This window comes from Amphibalanus amphitrite, unplaced genomic scaffold (genome assembly GCF_019059575.1).
Source record: "Amphibalanus amphitrite isolate SeventyFive unplaced genomic scaffold, NRLGWU_Aamphi_draft 002218F_arrow, whole genome shotgun sequence".
In the NCBI taxonomy this organism is placed as follows: Eukaryota; Metazoa; Arthropoda; class Thecostraca; order Balanomorpha; family Balanidae; genus Amphibalanus; species Amphibalanus amphitrite.
Genome location: NW_024883708.1, coordinates 27,815 through 48,926, shown reverse-complemented (window position 1 = coordinate 48,926; position 21,112 = coordinate 27,815). Strand labels below are relative to the sequence as shown.

General features: G+C 47.2%; 1 protein-coding gene across 2 annotated transcripts; it reads left to right on the top strand.

Annotated features, from left to right (window-relative positions):
* Positions 1-896: 896 nt before the first annotated feature.
* Positions 897-16,210, top strand: LOC122376637. 2 transcript variants are annotated; one of them, XM_043356528.1, is made up of 8 exons: positions 897-1,235; positions 6,146-6,403; positions 7,676-7,787; positions 10,280-10,405; positions 11,117-11,264; positions 13,246-13,449; positions 13,948-14,139; positions 15,050-16,210. In XM_043356528.1, the coding sequence occupies exons 1-8, from the start codon at positions 1,136-1,138 to the stop codon at positions 15,311-15,313; spliced, it is 1,404 nt and encodes a 467-aa protein (XP_043212463.1). In that variant the 5' UTR covers positions 897-1,135; the 3' UTR covers positions 15,314-16,210. The 2 variants fall into 2 exon arrangements, with proteins under 2 accessions (XP_043212463.1, XP_043212461.1); XM_043356526.1 differs by having other exon boundaries at positions 13,948-14,148.
* Positions 16,211-21,112: the final 4,902 nt, after the last annotated feature.

Sequence of the window (21,112 nt, the reverse complement as noted above, 5' to 3'; positions counted from 1 at the left end):
GACGTTTGGCCGGCGCCTGTGTATTATCGGATAGCTGACGGGTGGTCGCTCACGCAACTGGGAGCGCCGCCAACTCACGCAGGGCCGGTACAGAGTACAGATCGTACTCGCGCTGGGTCCATTCTACACGCCGGACAAACGAGGATAACAGCTGATACCAGCCCGGTCAGAGTGCATCCACAGACGGGTTGAGACTAAGGAGAAACCGACCCAGTTTGTGCTTAGGGCCCCTAGAAAGGTATCACATTTGAGTGACTCCTTTTGGCCCAGGGTGAACTTGTTCGCGGTTGGCTCCTCCTGACATTGGCGGTTGCAATGCAAACGTCAGTGAGCGTACAGGGTACCACGTGATCGCCTGGGGAGGGGTGCAGTGGGCTATACTCGGCACAAGCACGTGCTTTCGACCAGGAATAGCCAGGGGCGAACCCACGGCGGTGGGCGGGTCGCCGCTCGTGTTGCCATTGAGCGGGCTCCCACCGTCCCAGTGTAGTGGTAGCCACTGTACCGATCAACATAAGGAAAAATTGGGAAGCTGATCGCGTCTTTCCAAGCTGAAGCTCACATAGCTAATGTTCCGTTTCATGACAGAGCTGCCGCCGCCCGCCTGATACCTAATTGAATGCATTTTTGTGGGCCCTTGGCCCTTCCTTGCCAACAACTGCATTTCCACCCTAGCGTTATCAAATCGTTTTACTCGGTGTGTTTCATGATGCGCTTGCATGTGTTAGCACCGAATCAATACATCGCTCCGGTGTCCGGACGGTGGACCCCCTTCTAGGCCCCCTCCGTTCCATCCCCAGCTCGAAAACTGATTTTTGGTACGATATCGCGCCTGGCACAGACTTTTGGGTACGCTCGTACGGTAGTTGGTACGCTTTACGACCTGCGCCGGAGCTGGCAACACGGAGTGGAAATCTACGTGGGGGACGGGCCGATCGCTAGGGAGGGGAACTTTGGCAATTACTTTTCATCGCTAAATTCTGTGCAATATTGTTGTTTGTCTAGTCACCAGTGTCATATACTCCTGTACACTTCAAATTGTATATAATTTCCGTGAGTGCGTTCAAAATGAGCTTGTGCACCGGAGCCAGTTGCTAAGGGGCATTCTGAAGACCGATATCGAACCGAGTGGATTATGGCAGTTTTCCTGGTAAATGTTTGTAAATTCAATGGTTGCGGGCTTACGTATCCATCGCTGGGTGATTTGATACAACACATCGAGGAAACGCACATAGGTAAGTCCTAAAAAAGCTCCTCGATATTCGAGGGGGGCGTATGCGCCATTATTGCCTCGATATCGAATCTCGTGCTGCAACGCCCACTTTCGATTTAATTCAGTTGATACAAAAATATGAAGCAAGTTTTATAAATGAACATCAATTTTTAATTAAAACGTGCCTCTTGCTGAATTTTCAAGCAGCAAGGATCCAAATAATTTGCTTGAAGTGGGAAGTGCAACCCAATTATTCCTTCCCGACCTTACCGCAAGGCTCATAAGTCATAATAGTTTGGAATAATATCCCATTTCAAGTTATTTGGATTGAACACAATTTTTTATGTTTGCATTTTCTGCAACGTGGATTTGACAAAACAATTTCAAAAGAACTTTGATTTCTTCAGAAAATCTGATGCATAGGTGGCAAATAACCTGAACCTATTGATTTAAACTGAAGCTGCTTATAAGTGCTGGCTTTTTCCTATATAATTGATCATTTCATCCATATTCCTAGTTATTCAGTCGGTGACACTACAGGGAAATAAGCTAAAATTAGAGCGCTCTATTTATTGCTCCCGCTACTTCACCGTCTCCCATAGGGTCCTGTGTTGAGCTGGTGTCGAGGCTCTAAAAATGAGATTTTTGCACCCTTCTCACGAAAACCGCTCGGACCGCCTGGAAACTAATTGTTCCGCTCTAAAAATTTCATGATCGACGGGAAAATGAACGAGGAAAAGATTGGTCCTGAAATAATTCTGAACTCCCTGTAGAACATATCGAAATATGGCTGCAAACTAGGAGCATGTCAAAATCGACAAAACAATACAAATAAATTTCCCGGGATTTTTTTATTTTCCATGCATCTGTGTATGAAATCAGTCGGTTTTTCGGAAAGATCGTCTTCTGTTTAATAAATAATTCCATAATTGCAATCGAGAATAAAAAACATTTCTGCTGTGACAGCAGTTTTGGCATTGTGCCAGTAGTGTGGCGTGCGCGGTGCTGCGTGGTCGTCGGGACGGAGTTGTGAGTATTTTCGGTGTTTTAAATGGTTGATGGCCATTTGAACCAGCTTTATATTATTTCCTACCAATTTTTGCATCAAATTATTGCTTTGAAAGACCATTGAAACCCCTCATCTCTTCATGAAATACGATCATATTAATCGTCGACGAAAATGGCGCGTGACTCCATGTGGGTTTCGATCGAAATAAATCGTAAATTAAATAATATTCGATGATAAGTATCATATTCTAGTGACACGTTTTCATAAAATAAGGCATAAACTTTGCAAGGAAGTCAACACTGGATAATTGGATTCTTATTTTGCTCACATATCCTTGTGGTAGTCAAATGGCTCAATTGTTAGATAAATGTAAATATATGTTTTGGCTTGATGTTTGCTGTGAAACCACCCAGCCACTTGCTGGTTGAGTGGTTTTCTGATAATTACCTGATAATCATTTCTCCTTTTCCTTAAAAGAAACTAAAATTATTTTCAAAGTAACCCATTTTTAGGAAAGGCGGCCTGCTCATTGACATTTCATGTTCTTGTTTTGTTATTGCTGGCAGTATTTTGATACAATAATGCAATATGATTTTTTTTGTGTAATAATAAGACCTAAGACAAACTTAGTTAATGCGTCAATCAAACACCCAACAGAAAGATTGTGAGTCCTTGTGACGTGAAGTAGAAAATTCTATGAATGTGTTTTATAGAATATGCCAAATTTTAAATTATTTTATTATTTGACACTGATAGCTGAGCATGTGAATTATGCCACAATATAATTTCATTTTCTGGTATTGAAATAGCCGGCAGTATTTTACTTCAACAATTGTAATATATATGGAATACATGTTGTTATGTTATGTTAAAAGTTTAATAACAGCCAACAGAAGGGGCTGTTTCAGCAGATAATGTTTGTACCTTATGCATTACCTTTCTTTTCTGCAGGACCATGCTTCCGCTGGGTGGTTGACATTTGCCTCCTGAAGAAGTTGAGCAACATGAAGACCACCAGATGAGGTGTCTGCAGTTCATGTGGAACTCTGCAGACTACAAGTGTTATGCCAACCACAACCAAAGTGCTGTGATCATGGAGGCATGAATCTCATAATAACACTTCAGATTTGCAGTTGTATCAAAGTGTGATTCAAACCACCTGTGGCATCTCACTCAATGCGTGAACAGTGCGATCATTGTGCAGTGTTCAGCTGCAACTAAGACATATTTTATTAGTGACTTGTTTTGCAATTAGCCACCAAAAGCATTTTTTTTTTTTTTTTGGGCTGGCCGCTGTAATATGTTGTGCACTGCGCAATATTGGTAGTGTTTTGTCACTTGTCAAGTTGTCAGTTGTGCATGTTGCCTGTTTCTCTGCCCTCAGCCCTCATATCAGTTAAGTGGTGAATCGGCATCACTCAGTCTCCCCAGATCTCCATTGACTGTCTGTCAACCACCTAACTTGAGATGGTATTTGCTAATAGTGTCAGAAAGGAAGTGATTGTAGACATTTTTAGGAATATGAGCTCCGTTTCATGCGTGTTCCAGTGGTCATTTTGTCACATGTCCCATAGTGTAATAAATGGAAACTGTTGTTCCCTTTTGAAGGTAGGTACTCGCGGATGCGGAAAGCGTTGGGCTTAATTATTAAACGCACCCTCTTATCAGCGACGCACGAAATCGACAAATATCATCCTTTTTAGAACAGGAGGAAACGAATACTTGTGAACGTAGCTGTACCTACAACAGTGCATAAGGAATTGAAATTCTGGGAGTTTTTGAAATTCGGAGAAACTCAAGTTGTCGACAGGTATGCCCCCTTGTACGTCAAAGACCGCTTAAAAAACAAACGTCTACAAATGAAGGCAGTATTCGTATGTTCGTTGTAATTGCAGCAGCCTAGCAACATGCATTGCGGCCCGATGGCGAATTAAACTCGTGCTCAAAAACTATGCCGGTAACTGCCAATGCACTTAGGTCATAGGTGAGGAGAGGAAGGGTTATGTCAAATGTCAACATCATAGAAATGGCTTCATCTATTGAGCTGTGCCTATTGTACATAATTCAACCAATCTATGCATTTCGTTTCTTGCAATCTACTCATGCTTTCACTCCAGCTTCAGAGTAATCATCCCATATTGTACGTCTTAAGATACTGATTTCTATGGCGGTTTGCAATTGCTAGCCACGTCTTACCTCAGTTTGGTGGCCCCGCATCGGCCCGCTCGGCCGCTCTAAAATTGACTTACGGAGGAGGATGGTGGCTTTTATTTTAGCTTCTCCGCTGACTGCGGGGAGCGCCGTCGCCGAGGTAGAAGCAATAATTAGCTTATGTTTGGGGCTAATTTCCACGCTTAATTAATATTTTAATGTTATTTCAATTAATTCATTTTAATCTTTGACGCATTCTCTTTCTATTGATACCATCCACCGGTCTGAGAATTACTGCCTTGCTGCGTAAGGGCCGATAAAAGATCACGTTTTTAGGGGTATCTCTTCAACATGGGGCAGGAGCAATAAATAGAGCACTCTTATTTTAGCTTATTTCCCTGGTATGTCACCAACTGTATTATAGTTTAACATCTACAGACCATGCATTTTCTAAATAGGTAGGTGAAGGTTTATCAGATATTGTATGTACCTATGTGTGGATGTATGTATATATTGGATGTATGTACATATTAATGTATTTTTATATTATGTATGCATTGACATCACAAGCCTTCCACATGCAGTGTGGGGATAAGAGCTATTGGCATTGAAAATGGTGCACCTTTTGCTAGAGGCTTTCATTTTTACAAAATAGTTTGTAGTTATGATAGGTCTGCCAGGGGAATGAATTCCTTCTGTCTGGAACACCCCCTATATTTTTATGATGAGCATAGGAGAAGCAGCAGGCCCAGTCTGGTGCTTCTCAGAATGTGTTTCTCCTGTGTGACAGGACAGGAAATGCAAACTGTAAGAGGTTTGTGTTGTCCATTTGCTATAGCACTTAGCATTTAATTGCATTTTGTGTTATGGAGCTGAGTAATAAGATAGCTTCTAATAAATGATAGGTATTTGTTTTTATATGCAAGGGGCCATTGCATGTTGTTATTTCTGTTCAGTGTTACATGATTCACAGTACACACACAAAACCTCAATGTGCATTATATCATCATGCACAATTATACACATACCAATCCAAAGAGAGCATTTTCCTGTACTATGTGTTATTTCCTGAGTGGTCCCAATTTTAAGCTTTTAAGCAGGATCATGCTCTGTTGTTAGCCCTTCAAAAAAAAAAAAAACTGGACAGTGATCAGCACTGTCTGTCTCCTCTAGTAGTTCAGCGAGAGTGTCTCTTGAGCCATCAGGTGCCACGGTGAGAGTTCAGATCAAGCCACTGAGGGGCTCGTTATTTGCTCCTGACAGGTATAGTCTGCAGTCAGTTGCAGTGGTCGCAGTACAGGACAGATGAAATGTGTGAACAGGATGGCCTGTGTCCGACTATGTGGACTCGATAAACACTCGACTCTAAACTCCATGTCAGCAATTTCCCGATCGGGCGGTAGAGGTCAGGACGTATGCAATAGCTCTGTTTAACTTGGGCCTTGGCAATGAAGATCCTCTCGTACAAGTATATAGATCAAATTTGTCTAAAAAACATATTCCTAATCCCTACGGCTGTGAATGTGACATGAATTTCCTCAACATCACTGTCTGGCGGAACCGGTCAAAGAGGAGCCGAGGTAACCCCGTCGCTCTCGACTAGTACTTATTTGACTCGATCAGCCAGGAACTCGGGTGACACTGACAGACTCACGAAACCAGGTGACACTAACAGCCTCACGTAACCCTTCTTGACTCCGTCAAAGGTTCGATCCGGGAAACTCATTCAGGCGGTGGCTAAAGTAACCCCGCCACTCTCCCTATTCCCGCAGACTATGACCCGTTCAGCGAGGAGCAGCAGGAGCGGCAGCAGCCGTCGTGCATCCCTCTCAGCTCCGCGCTCCGGTTCTACACCAACCTCCCGTCGAGGAAGCCGGCCGCCGCCGCCGCTGCCAAGACGGCTCCTGCGGCCGGTGCCGGCTCTCACGGGCCAAACCACGGACAGCAGACGGGCGGTGGTGGAACGGCCGGGTCCGCCGGCCTGCCCACCCTCGGCCGAGCGAGCTCCACTGGCAGCGCGTCACCCTCCGGTCAGTGGCGCTGGCGCCGTCCTCCGGCCGATGTGTGCGTGTGTGCGTGCTGTGTGCGTGTTGTGTTCGTGTTGAAAAAAGTCTGATAGAACTTTGATCACGCTAGTTAGAGGCTGGCGGGTAAATTTGATGTCATATGCAATATTTTAACGACATATTAGTGAATATGCGAATAGGAAGCGGCCAAGTATTTGCGCCATGTTCGACGCATGATCATGTGTTTGGGTATCAACGATAGTAATTTCACTCATTCAGCTATGACAAGGGGAGTATCTTGGTAGTATCAGTTGGAATTATCTACAAGCACTCGTCTCAATGAGTGGCATGCAGCTGCAGCTATCGGATGCCGTTTGGGCTCCGTCCCGGGGACGATGACTGCCGGTTCTGCCGCTAGCTGATAGCCGCCCGCCCCTCCCCCTCCCCTCCTGTCGGAAAGGACACCTGCTCCCCCCGCCCATCCGACTCGGGTTACGTGGCTGTCTGGCCGGGATGACCTTCGACGGACATGGGGACGCGTGCTGTGGGCTTCTGCGATCTATCGACTGCTCCTCATTGGAACCATCGCCGCTTTTCACGAGCTATAACGCCGTAGCTGGGGTCCGTCCCGATTGTTATTGGTTTGTCCGAGCGCCGGCGTATGGGATTCCCTCTCAACCTAGCCCGAATGTTTGCCGGTGGAGTTAAACAGCCCACCTGAGATCACCCACTGCAGAGCTGCCAACAGAGCTAATGTCAGCAGAATAGGAGGTGATGGGTCATACAGTACAGTGGGAGTTAAAGCGTTTACGTGCAGAGGGGCATTTGGCTCGAGTGGGTGCCAGGAGTATTTTCAGGGGAAGTCACCGGGATCGTTTGGAGGTTTTAGAGTTCAACCCTGGGTCATGTGGTGCTTAACTTTAGACGGTTGTATCCTTGGTAAAATGTTAATAGCGATACTGTAAGGAGGGCTTTCCGTGTTATGAGCGGAAAACTTACAGCGTCATTTCTTACGTCCTCAAATTCCTCTTGCAAGGTGTATCTTAGCCTATCGTATGATTATAAGTATGTGTAATTTGTAATATTTTGTAATTTCAATGTAAATTGGATTACAATTTACCATTTCTAGTATATGGATAGTTCTGGCTCCCGTATTGCTATTTTTACGAATACGGATAACCTACGCATGCTATTTTTACGCATACCTGAATACAGCAAATGCATGACCCTCTTGTAGGCTTAGTTCGATCGTGTGGTACCGTCTAACATTCCCCTGTCCCGTCATGTCTTCCACAGTGGCGAGCGAGGAGCCAGAGTACGACATTATGACAGACTCGGAGGATAGCAACGACTCTTGGACCACTCAGGAAGAATTCTCGGCCGAGTTCATCATGCGATACGGCTCAAAGTGAGTGGATAAACCACGAACGGGCAGTGCTGTCGCCATTCAGTCGACAGCGGGGAGATCGGGGAGCTTTTTGTGATGTTGGTCGTCGGGCATTTAGCAAGGTAATCGGTAAATATTTTCAGATGCACAAAGTCACTTTTCTGTTGTTGTATGTTTCTCTTTCTTTTATTTCATCTGAGTTGTGGATTAGGTAATCTGGCATACTAATGCTAATCTAGTTTTGTCAATCGCGGCTCTTGCCTTCTTTGAAGAGAATTAAATTTGCATGATCTACATGTTCGTATAGGGGCATTCCACGTCAAGTGAGACAAAAAATGACCATTTTGAACCTCACCTCCTCCGATTTTTGCGAAACTTTGTGAAACTACTCATCTATATGTGAAAAGAAAGGAGACATGTTTTTGTCAAGATATGACGTCACGTTTCCGAGATACACGTCATCAAACATTGACTTAGGCAAGGCACATTATCATCTTTAAAGCGTCATAACCATTGAAGTTTTAGACATATCACCATGAGACAAAGTGTGAAATGGAGGGAATAGATCAGGCTTTAATTTGAGGATAACAATATTGACATAATTAGCTAATTAATGAACTAAATTAAAATTAAAAAAAATAAATTTTGATTTTCTGAAAAATGGGTACCCTTCGATTTTGCTGATTTTTACATATTTCATCCTCCCATACATTAGCTACATCATATAAAAAATCCAGAATGGGCCGACGTCTACGTAACTGCCTTTTGGACTTCGGAATGTCTGGCACTCGCGAGTTTCGTTTTAGCAACCAAGGAGAGGCGCTACCCGGAGATGCTTCTTTCTGCCCCAAACCAAAGCAAACCTAGCCTGACCTGACGTGACCTGACCTAATCTAACATGCGTAAATATGTACAGCCCTCACGGCAGTTGCCGACTGGCCAAATGCTACTTAGATACGAACATTAGCCCTCACGACATTTGCCGGCTGGCCAGATGCTACTTAAAAAACGAATGCGTGTTTAAACACTTGAGGCTAACCGGCCACGAGCCAGCCACCTTTAGATTACGAGGTGGGTACACTCGGCACACTAACTACTAAGCCACGGAGATAGCTGGTCATCGCGGAGATGTAAGCCAGTTTTTTTAATGATGCAATTGGGCATTCTTCGGGCAGCGCCTCTCTTTGGTTGCAAAAAGGAAATACGCCTGACTCTCCCAGCGCTAGGGGAGGAAGGCCCGGTTTAGCCAAAAAAGGTATAAAAAACGGAATTTGAATTGTAGGTGGGGCTGTGGGGAACTTTATCGTGTGCCAATTTCATGGCCCTAGATCAATATCTTCAAGATCAAATGAGGTTAATCGTGATGAAATTTGCTATGGTGACTATTTTGCGTTTATACGCCCATAGCTCTAAGAGTTACTGGCCGATTTTCCTATTTCTTCCTTTTTACGACATTTGTAGTGTTATGAGAATCTTTAGATAATCTAACCATAAATTTGGCAGTTAGTGGCCTGCTAAGAGTAAGATGTCGCCGGCAAAGGCGCGGGGATCGGCCGACACGGGAAACGTTTCAGTCACAGATTGTGTTTGCACCCTAATAATTCAATTTTTACCAGTTGGTTTTCGTATTTATTTGACCATTAGTTTGCCTGTACATTTTTAAGCCTTCACACAAAATTTGACACGAATCGATCATAATCAGCGGTAAGAAGCGCAGTGCAAAGATGGAACCGTCCGGCGCCGGCACAGTCTACCATTCAGGCGGCAACGGCCGACGCCGGCCGCCGCGCCGCTCCGGCAAGATGTTTGACTTTACACCGCTATTACTAGAAAAGTTGTGGACCGATTTACCTATTGCTTGCACAGGAGGATTTGCAATTCAATTCTGGACAGATGCTGAAAGTTTGACGTTAATATAATAGTTATGGCGTGAGTTATTGGCGAAAAACAGGTGGGGTTGGCGAAATCCGCCCCTTCCATCGCCCGTGCTACGTTGCACTACTTGTTGCTATATCATCCAAAGTTATCGTTGGCCCACTCTAATTTTCTCAGCACGTATGCCTTATGTGTGGTGGAAGATAATGTCCAAATTTGAGCAAAATCGAAGGGTACCCATTTTTCACAAATTAGATTTAAAGAAATTAATTCAAAATAAAATAAATTCAAAATCACCAAAAAATGTTAAAATTACCAAATTTAACTAGCATAACTCCTCGTGTTCACGTTTCCGTTTGTTTGAAATTAATAGCTTCAAAAATGTTGAAGCTATAGATCTTTCAAGATTGCAATACACGTCCAATTCTGCTAAAAAAGCAGAAGTTTAGCGGCTTGTATCTCTGTAGCCCGAGGGCATATGACAAAATCCTTTAACCCTCAGAGGTTTCACCCAATAGCCAACAAGTATACCAAGTTTGAACAAAATCGCAGAGGTGGCTGATTTTGGCTGTCCCGGTTGACATGGAATGCCCCTATACCCTTCTAGCACTGTATAATTCGAATTGATTTTTTTCCAGGATGACAAATCCCAATGCAAATGAAGAGAAGCCATACTCTTGCCCAGTACCTGGTTGTAAAAAGCGTTACAAGAACGTTAATGGTATCAAGTACCATGCCAAGAATGGTCACAAGAAGGATGCAAAGTAGGTATCTCGTTCATGAGAGACTGATGCTCGCTCTGTGCGACTTATAGGCGGTTACTTTGATAATGATTTTCATTTGATAATCCTTTTTTGTCTTGTCTCAGGCTTTAGTCAAGATAAGGAAAGTTCACAAGGTAAAAGATTGTTATGATTTTAGCAGATCGTGTTTTTCCGTTTCTACGATTTTTTATTATCATTGAATGATATTGTACTGAAAGACCATGTCATTGATGTAAATCGCTCGATTTAACACGGAAACATCGGTTGTATTGACCTTATGCCACCCACCCGATGCCTCTTCTTTTGTATTCCGCCAGGTGCATAGTGTAAATGATTGTCAGATCGAGGGTAAATTCGCGAAATTTGGACACATTTTACAAAGTACAGTAGCATTTTAGCTAGAGCCAAAACCTTGTTTTGCTGGGTTATGCAACACTTTCTAAAAATGGAAATCATGCCTTCAATAAGAAGGCCTACTCGTAAATGCAATAACAAAGGAAATGTAAAGGGTATAAATGTCTCTGTAATTGTGGCTGGCTAGCTGAGCTCATGGTTAACCATTAATTTCAGTGGGGCATTGCTGCTGTGAAAATCCCATTAGAGTTTAATGAAGCTCACCAACCGCGCATTTGCATACAGCAGCGGAACTGCTTTGAATATACAGCTGCAGATTTAGCAGTGTGCCTGACACATCCGCCGTCTGTCTCTCAGAATACGGAAGGCGTTCAAGTGCCACTGCGGGAAGAGCTACAAGACGGGCCAGGGCCTGAAGAACCACGCGGTGATAAACCACGCTGGCACTCCGCTGACTACAATCACCACTTCGATGGGAGAGGTGCTACAGATTCCCACCAGCCAGGTGAGAATGCCGGGAGGGATACGGGGAGGGGGAGAGGGGGCGGAAACGGATCTTTGCAGGGTGATGCGGGAGGTGGCTTTGGCTAAAAAGGGGCAGAGCACGTGCCCCACTAGCTATTTCAACACCCCGCCTTGAGCTGTGTTGTTGAAGCATAAGCCCTCTTGCCTGGCTACGAGGTTTTAGATAATAATATTTTATACCTTGCTTCATTTCGTCGATGGCATGTTCATTACATGGTGGACATGCATAATCCAACGATTTGTGTACCGCGCGACTTGCCAGAAGGGAGGCCATTTCACGTGCCATAAGCTCAACATCGCAAGAGCTGCTACCACTAACAGATTTCTTAGTGTATGGTAACAGTATTGGGAAAAAAATATCCACTTACTGTGATGCTCAGTTACTGATTGTTGTCTTCCAGTGGAGCCTCTACCGTCCTCTCGGACCCTGCCTGTGTCCTCTTCCTCCAATCGTTCCCGATAGTGTTCCTGCCGGATTCCAACTACTCCGAGACTGCCTGAATCCTGCGTCCGTCTTATCCAGTCTGCCATGGATGTCAAGGTGGGACATCTGCTGTATTTAATCATATGTGCGTACTCATTGTGAGGTTTCCTTCTTACAAAATAAGAGTGAAATTTTGTTTTTTGATTTGTGACATGATAACTGGGTCGCTACGGTTTTGATTGAGACTAGATAAATTGTATTGATTTTATATTAGATGCACTTTAATTGAAAACTGGGACAGTGGCACCTCATTCACGTCAATCAGAACTTAACCCTCGCCCTGGCAGGGCATTTTTCATAACACGGCCTGGCAGGGGGGGTCGATGCGACCCCCCCTCGCGATTGGCTCCTATGGCACCTAGAAACACCAAATTTGGTAGGTAGGTGGGCTCCCCGGAGTTCTCGCCCCTGTGCAAATTTGGTTGCTCTGGGTCAATATTTAGGGGGGTTTTGGGGGGTATAAATGTAAAAATTTCGCTAAAAACAGGTCAAAAGTTTTTCGCTTATAACTTTTGATATAATTAAGATAGAGCAAAAAGAAAAGCACCAGTGAACTCAGCACGTCAAGGCGCGTCGAATGATATACTTTTTAGCTTGCTTAAGTGTACTTCAAGTTTTTCTTAGATTTTAAGTAAACTTAAATTAATAAATTAAGTTCAAGTTAACCAAATTGCATCATATCGCATATCATTTGATTCGGCTGAACACCAGGAACACAATGATACCATTTTTTAAGCTCTAGCGTCATTATGTGCCAAGTTATTGGCAAAAACGTCATTTGACCTCAGTTGACCTCATTTGACCTGAACCATGGATAAGTACACCAAACAAAGAAGCACCAAGTGACCTGCTGTTAAGTACCGTGGGTTCAAAGCACAAAAGTGATAAAACGAAACGGATATCTTCAGTATTTTCCGAATTTAGTATTTTCCCATAGGCTTAACATTACGACGTAATGACCTCTAACTGACCTCAGGTCAGTGATCTAAAAAAAAACCGGACTATATGTTATACAACTCGGTGAATTTAACACATCCTGAAAGTTTGAAGGAAATCAGTCGAAAACTGTGAGTTGGACAGGTGCAAAAAGAAAATTGAAATTTGACCATGACCTTGTACCGGTTTTTCTGACCTGTGACCTGACCCAAGGTCACCCGGACCTGAAATTTTCAGGTCATATGTAAAAAGGTTGCCCCATAGGCTGTGCCAAATTTGGCGGCGCTGCGCGCCGCCGTTTTTACGCTATCTTCGAAAAACTTTAGGGGGGGTCGCATCGACCCCCCCCCCCCTGCCAGGGCGAGGGTTAAGCCAGAGTAGCTTGCCAACATTACTTGAGAACAGTGTGTATTCGTCGTAACTCGTAAAAAAGAGATACATTTACCAATGACCACGCCTTACCCTTGCCTGTCTCCGTTCTCCTCCCTCCCTCACCCCTGGCGGCTGCGGCGCTAACTCCCACCTCTTACCTGTCCGCCAGGTGACGACACTGCAGCCAGTGCGGGTCAGCCTCTCGGCCCTGATGGGCGGCCACGCGATGCCCGTGAAGACGGTGGCGGCGCGACACCTTCTCACCACTTCGTTCAAGGACACACTGCGGCGCACGGTGGAGTCAGCTGTCAGGGATGACGAGCGCGGACAGTCGATCACGCTGACCGGCGTATCACGGGCAAACACCATACAGGTAAGCATTGTATTCTCCGACAGACTTCTCCCGGGCAAATGCCATACAGGTGTGCTACGTTCGCGGCTTGAGGTGGGTCAACATCGGTTATGTCGTTGGGTTAACGTCAACTATGTTCTTGGGTTAACGTCGGCTTTGTCCTTGGGTTGACGCGAAGTTGGGTTAGCGTCGGCTGTGGCCAAGGGCTAACGCAATGCTCGTAGGTTGTGTTGGGGGACGGAGGTGCTCCGACTGGACCGAGATGGTGCAGAGGAGGGGGAACACTTGGTGTACTGAAGTAATAAGATAATGCTTTGCAGTTCTTCAGTGATAAATTTTGCACGGATAGAGCTATTTCTCTTTTTTGTGGACGTAGAAATGACTGCTGGAGACCAGCTGCTCACCTCTGGCTTTGGTCATTTGCTCACTTGAGTCTTCCTGTCTGACCAGTGCCTGAGTGACCAATGACCAGCACCGCACGTTTGCCATCCCCGACTGACCATCCCTCCCCTCCCCCAGGTGGCCGTGCCGGCGTCGGGCATCATCCCTCTGAGCGGGGACAAGGAGCTGACGGCAGTGCCTGTCTCGCGTCTGCTGGCGCAGGGACTGGGCGGCAGCATAAAGCTGGCACAGCTCGGCACGGCCGCCGGTCACCTGCGCACCACGGCTGCCGACGCCACGCCCGCCACCACCGCCACTGCAGTCGTAAAGGTAGAGCAGGTGAGAGCGCCAGCGCGACTGACGGCGACTGGCGCGGTGTGTGCGTGTGCTTGTGGGGAAATGTGTGTGTGTTTTGGTTGTGTGCGTATGTGGGTGTGTGTGTTTTGTGAGCTGTCTTGCACGTCAGGGGTCGCCGATGACCACTGTAGTCCGGGCGCCCAAAAACCCCTTGCACGTCAGGGGATTTGTGGTTGTTTTAGGTGTGATCGGGAAGACTCGTGAATGCTGTAAACTGTAATAGTCGATTAATTCATGCTTGCGAAAAAGAGAGTTTGACTGACAACCTACCATTTAAGTTTCAGTTTTTTTGCTTGTCCAAAGGTTCCTTGTTGTTCCGTTTTGGTATTGAGTCTTTCTTGTAGATGACGTGTTGCTCAATAACTAGCATGTATATTAGCTCAACTAACGATCCGTGGAATGCTTACATTGTTTGGGGGAGTGTTTTTCCGGTTTTTCCTACCCCTTGCGGCTAAACTATGACGTTTTCGAGCATGCTTTATGGGTTACGTACTAACCAGTAGAAGTGCTTCAAGAGCACATAAAACTGTTAACGAGTTTTCTCAGGTCTCGTTCCTTTCGAAATAAAAAGCGAAACCCAAGATGCCTCAATATATTGACTTTGACACCATTTTCTTCCATCTGTTACCATAGCTTTCAGTATTGGTTCGATATAACTATATAACTACGTTTTTAAGCATCATTATAGTCATGAACTTTTAAAACCTTATCAGACTCATGCGACCTTGTCCTCATAAATAATGTAGGCGTCTCCTGACAAAATATAGCAGACTAGCTGTAACTGAGGATTCCGTGGCTGATTCTCCGTCGTTCTGCGACACCCACTGGCCCCTCTCATCGACTTCTCCTCTGACCGCCCCGCTCCCCTGTCTGTCCCTCTCAGACGGTGGTGAGGAAGACGTCCAGCTGGGACTCTGTCTCAGTCAGCGCCGCGCCCACGGCCGTCTCCGTGTCGTGCGGCGGCGGCGACGTGACGCGGCCGGTGACGCCGCCCGGTCAGCAGTTGCGCGCCGCGCTGCCGCCCACGCCGCTGACGCCCGGCTGGCAGGGCCCGCCGTTCCCGGACAGCGTCATCGAGGACGAGCTGCCGCCCACGCCGGCCTCGCTGCTGGACGGCGGCGCCGAGCCACTGGCCGGCCCGGCGTGAGCCCGGTGAGAGCGGCCCGCCCGGCCGGCGGCCAGCATCCACATTAGTCCAATAGTGCGTGTCCCGGCGGGTGGACGGGCCCGGCCGGATAGGGACGGCGGCTGCTGGCTGCAGGACTGCGGCTGCGGCACTGCTGCGGCGGCTGCTATGGCTCAGCTGCTGCGGTACTGCTGCGGCGGCTGCTGCGGCGGCTGCTGTGGTACTGCTGCGGTACTGCTGCGGTACTGCTGCGGCTACTGTGGCTGCTGCTATGGCACTGCTGTGGCTGCGGCTGCGGCGGCTGCTGTGGTTACTGCTGCGGCGGCTGCTGCTAAGGCGACTGCTGTGGCTTGCCCGCAGTGTCCTCCGGCCGACCGCCCGACCGCCCGCCTGTCTGTTTGTCCGTGTATGTGAGCGTGTGTGTCGTGCGCGCCTGACAGTGTGTGTCGTCTCGGCGTATCGATGAAGATATTAGCGGCCCTCGGGCTGACGCCGCGCCCGCGTCGTGTCACCGTGCTGCTCTAATGTAAACTCACGATCCGGCCCGCAGCCGCCGCCGCCGCGGCCGGGCCCGGCGGCACTGCTGCCGTTCAGGGAGTCGCCGCCGCCGCGGCCGCAATAAGTTCCCGCCGCCCCGTGCGGTCGGGCGTCGTGTCATGCGTGTTCTAAAGTACGCTTATCGGTGGTGCCAGGTGCTGATGCGGGCCGGCCGGCGGCCGCTGGGGGGCGGCCGGCGCGCCGCTGGCCCCTGTTGGCTGGCCAGCCCACTATCGTTGTCAATGATTCATCCTGACAGGGTTGCCAGTGAACATTTTATAGATCATCCTTTCATAGTGTCAGTAGTATGTATTTGGTGCGCGTGTGAAACTGTGTACAATGTGGCGAATAAAGCAGCAGCCCCTCGGGGCCAGAGGAATACGTTTTTAACGACCAGTGCCCGTGCGTGTGAGGTCGCGGTCAACCAAGCTCCTGCGACCGGTGAGGGCCGTCCTGCTCCATGCAGTTCGACGGTACTCCCCGGCCTGTCGACGTGAGCACTCCCGAACGAACGTATGCCTCCGTAGACAGTCCGCCGGCGCTCGGTCGCCGCCCTAATCTAACTACATCGGCCGGTTAGTGCGTGAGTTTGGCGGGCGGAGGCCGGATGGGCGACGACTGGCGAGCGGCGCTCGTCGGCTGCCGCTCATGACTCCCGGGACGCCTGTCCTGCTCCGGCACTGTCGGAGTGACTCGACGGGACGGGCGGAAACACTCGCCGACGCAGTTCCGACCTCCATTCGAGAACTCGTTAAAGACCACCTCTTCCTCAACTTTGGTATGTGGCTGCCTGAGGAGATCGACTCCAAAGTGGTAACCGTCCCGGAGGATATGATAATATGAAGTGCTCTTTATTATAAGATGTCTTTTTCATTCAGATGAATTCTGAATGTGGCACGAAAATCGCCATAAAAACCGACGGCGGTCAGCTTATAAGACTGCATCTGAGAACGCAGCCTGCATGGCAGTGCCATATTCCATGAAACATTAACCGTGTATTCTATAACTGCATATCCGTCCGTCTATACCTATATTCTGTTTATCTATCCATTTGTATACCTATCCGTCTGTCATCTGTCCGTCTGTATAACCGTTCGTCTGTATATCCGTTCGTCCGCCTGAGTGTCCGTCTGTCTGTGTATCCCTTCGGAGTCCTCATTTGCATCTGCGTATCTGTCAGCATGTATCCGTCTGTGTCTGTGTTTTTGTGTGTCCGCTTATACCCTGATGTGTCTGTGTGCGCCCGCCGGCGCGCCCGCCTATCAGTGTGGTCTGTCACCGGTGCGGCGCCCGCGGCACTCATTACGGAGCACTGCCGGCGGTATCACAACACAGCCCGTCGGCGGATAGACGGACGGTGGTCACACCACACGGCTCACCTGATCCTCGTTTGGACTCGAGCACTGGACCTTCGGTGAGAGCTGAGAAGGAAAATGGAGATGGGAGTGCCTGGGACCAAGCCGGCTTGTGTATAAGACGCGTCCCTTATTGGAAAATAAGCGGGGCTGAGCGTTCAGCATCGCATAAACAAGAGTTTTATTAGGTAGGTGTAGGCACGTTTCCGGTTTTGTAGGGTTTGCTTGCTGTAATCCTACTGAATCGACGAAGAATTTCGTGGAATGCATTTAATTCAGGAATTCTCATAGCGGAACTGAATTTGTTAAATTTTCCTGGGGTGTAATGAAAGTGATGCAATGCAGACCGCAACAAATTAAAAATCTAATTAAATTAGATTCTAATATGACAGCTCAATGTTAGTCACTAAGGGCTATTTCTCCACGGTTTCGAATAATCTAGCAATGTTGAGACAATTGGACACATGCTGGAACTCGGGGAGTTGATGTGCTAATCATTTTTCGCTCCTGTCAATAGGTTATAGCCGCGTTTACATTGGGTTAATTGCAAGCCAATAGCTCAGTTGGAAATGTTGCAAAACGTGCCAACAGCGCTTTGCAATTACAAAACGATCTCATTCAACGACATGAGCAGCATTGCATCGAAATTATCGCTGAATCAATGAGCTAGAGCCTCGTCAAAACACTATGTAACCAGCCCATAACAATGCCTCACGAAGTTGATATGGGGCATGGGCACTCGGTGCCGGCTCCAGCTTCAGGCGCACCGGCACAGCCTAACTATCCAGGCGCCTACTTGTGCCGCCATCTATTGAGAGTAAGAAGTGCTAGCAAAAGCCATGCGGTACAGCCTACCTTCAGGCGCACCGGCACAGCCTACCGATCCAGGCGCATACTTGTTCCGCCATCTATTGAGAGTAATAAGTACTAGCCTGAGCCATGTGGTACAGCCTAACTTCAGGCGCACCGGCACAGCCTACCGATCCAGGCGCATACTTGTTCCGCCATCTATTGAGAGTAAGAAGTACTAGCCTGAACCATGCGGTACAGCATAACTTCAGGCGCACCGGCACAGCCTGCCGATCCAGGCGTATACTTGTGCCGCCATCTATGGAGAGGGAGAAGTACTAGCCTGAGCCATGCGGTACAGCCTAACTTCAGGCGCACCGGCACAGCCTACCGATCCAGTCGCATACTTGTGCCGCCATCTACTGAGAGGGAGAAGTACTAGCTAGTTTGGGCTATGCGGTACTTACATACAGCTTAGCTTCAGGCGCCTTCGCTAAAGCCGTCTGGGGACGGATCTAGAATTACTGTTTGATTTGCCCAAGGCTTACCTAGTACAGACTACCGGCAGTGCAGCGCGCGGCTCGTCCGCCACGTTTTCTCTAGTAATTAGACGTTAGCGAATGCCAGTATAGGCACCCGTCTGAATAACCATATAGCTTTGGATGTAATGTCGGCGCCATACTCATGACAGATTAGTTCACAACTTGGCAGCTTCATATGATTTGTTTTTAAGGTCGTGCTTTGAAAGAAATAGTTCGGTAGGTACTCTCTCTTCATTCTCAGCACTTTTTCGATTTCAATGCATTTTATATCCCATTCAAACATCCGACCAAATTCGATTTCACGCCAATCTTCCGGCTCTCACCTCATCTCCCTTCCACTGAAACTGATTTGATCCCAGTCTCTCTCTCTCTCTCTCTCTCTCTCTCTCTCTCTCTCTCTCTCTCTCTCTCTCTCTCTCTCTCTCTCTCTCTCTCTCTCTCTCTCTCTCTCTCTCTCTCTCTCTCTCTCTCTCTCGCTCTCTCTCTTTCTCTCTCTCTCTCTCTCTCTCTCTCTCTCTCTCTCTCTCTCTCTCTCTCTCTCTCTCTCTCTCTCTCTTCCTTGCAGCCCAGGTTCCGGGGGACATAACGTGACGAAACCGCACGGCCTGATGTTTGGGGGAGGGGAGGGGTGGGGGTGGTTACGGTAATAACTGATGAGCCAGCCGGCCACGCGTTGTTGACCACGGATAGCGCACTGACAGCACAGGCGTGTACCGACAGACGGGAACCTGTCAGACTATGATAGTCGGAAACACCGACAGCGGGACAGCCCTCCGTGTCGGCGGCTATCGCAGGCCAACCGGAAGCGGAAAGCGACGAATAACAGTGCATTCTATCGCACGGTGGAGTAAAGCCCTGCCGCATAAAGTCAACCATCGGTGCTAGAACAGCATCTAAACTATCCATGTTATTTCATCTACTCTATTATCAGTGGGGCACCATGACTGTTTTCGCTCAGTGCTCACTGCTTAGTGCTCAATTAAATGAGACTCTTCTCAAAGAAAAAGTTGTTTTGGGGTGGAGACTTCCACTGGCGTCCAACTGACGTCTAGCTGAGCAGACGTCCAAGTTAACGTCTAACTTGGCGTCTAACTGTTGGACGGAGACTTCCAAGCTAGACGCGTCTAAAGTTAGCTGTCGGCAGATGACGCAGCCGCCGTCCAGCTAGACGCGTCTAAAGACACGAAATAGAAGTCTCAACCCTTGCTGTCGTGGCGTGACATATTTGCAATGATGTCATTACTAACAATGGCGATATTTTACCTACGTAAGCAATTAATTTGATTAAACAGAAAATAGGCAGTAATTCGTCATAATTAGGTAGACGAGCTATTCTGCACCCATCGAATTTACATTTCATTATTACTGTCATAGATCTGAATTTGGGATTCATGTTATCTTTATTTCTGTCTATAGTTTTGCTCAATCGTTTCCTTGCCTACTTCTGGACATAAGTATTCACAATCGTTCCGAATTATTTTCAACAGTTCACTTCAATTGCCGTATTTTGTACCTTGTGTGCTAACTTCCCAGATTAGAAAGTTGGACGCTTGGGAGTTACTGTCTGTTTTCAAAGCAGCCATCCATCGCAACTTATTTGAGAGGTACGAGAAAGAAATGGTCTGAAAACAGCTGTGGAGCTCCACTATCAATCGGGAAATTCGGCGCCCTTATTGAATCCCAACCCGTCACTAGAGAAGCAGATTGATATCGTGACATCCTGACAATTCGACAGTAGCCCGGGTCGTACATTTCTGTCAGTCCATCAGTGAATGTAAAACAGGTGCTTTTTGGAAAGAAAAGAGATCGTGAAGTCAGATGTTTGGCTTGAACATCATTGCTCGTTGAAACAAAGATGGACTGTGGACTGTGATTGATAAATCGCTTGCTTTTTATCTGCTTGCCCGATGATTGGTTTGGATTGTTATTTTTTCTGCTTGTTTGTTGGGATTGCTCGTTGGGACAGGGATGAGCATTGAAGAATGGGGATGAGCTAGTCTTTTCGATGGATATAAATGGATGAGAATACCTATCTTTAGCATCTTTCGGTGGTTTTGAATGCTTGTACTAGTATTACCGTCTGTCTAAGCAAGTTTGTGAATTACAGGTAAGTCCAAAAGTTAGGAGGACGCCATTCCGAGCAAACATTATCACGTCAGCTAACCAATTGGCAATGCCCTCAACGTGTTGATAACTGGCTATGATTCTCAAAAATATAAATATAGATAGAGCATGCTCATTGCTCACCGTTTCATCATACCTTCCGACTCCCATGATGATCATTACGCCTCGGAAGTACACTCGATTTCCTAGCCCCAACACTTCTCCGATGTCTCATTATAACTTCTGAGTTGGACAAGTGACACCATCATTTCCTAGTTTATAAATAAACTACCTGGTATCTCTGCTGGTCATGAGCTCTGTTGTCGAGCGATGAATCATAGTCAGTTGGCCAATCGATCGGTGAGCTATAACTTATATACCTACCGTCCTATAGGACGGTAGGTATAGGTATAGGTATAGGTAGGTAGGTATAGGTATATATACAGCTTTACACGAGATTTCACCAACTTGTCGTCACCATTCACTGCCACTGC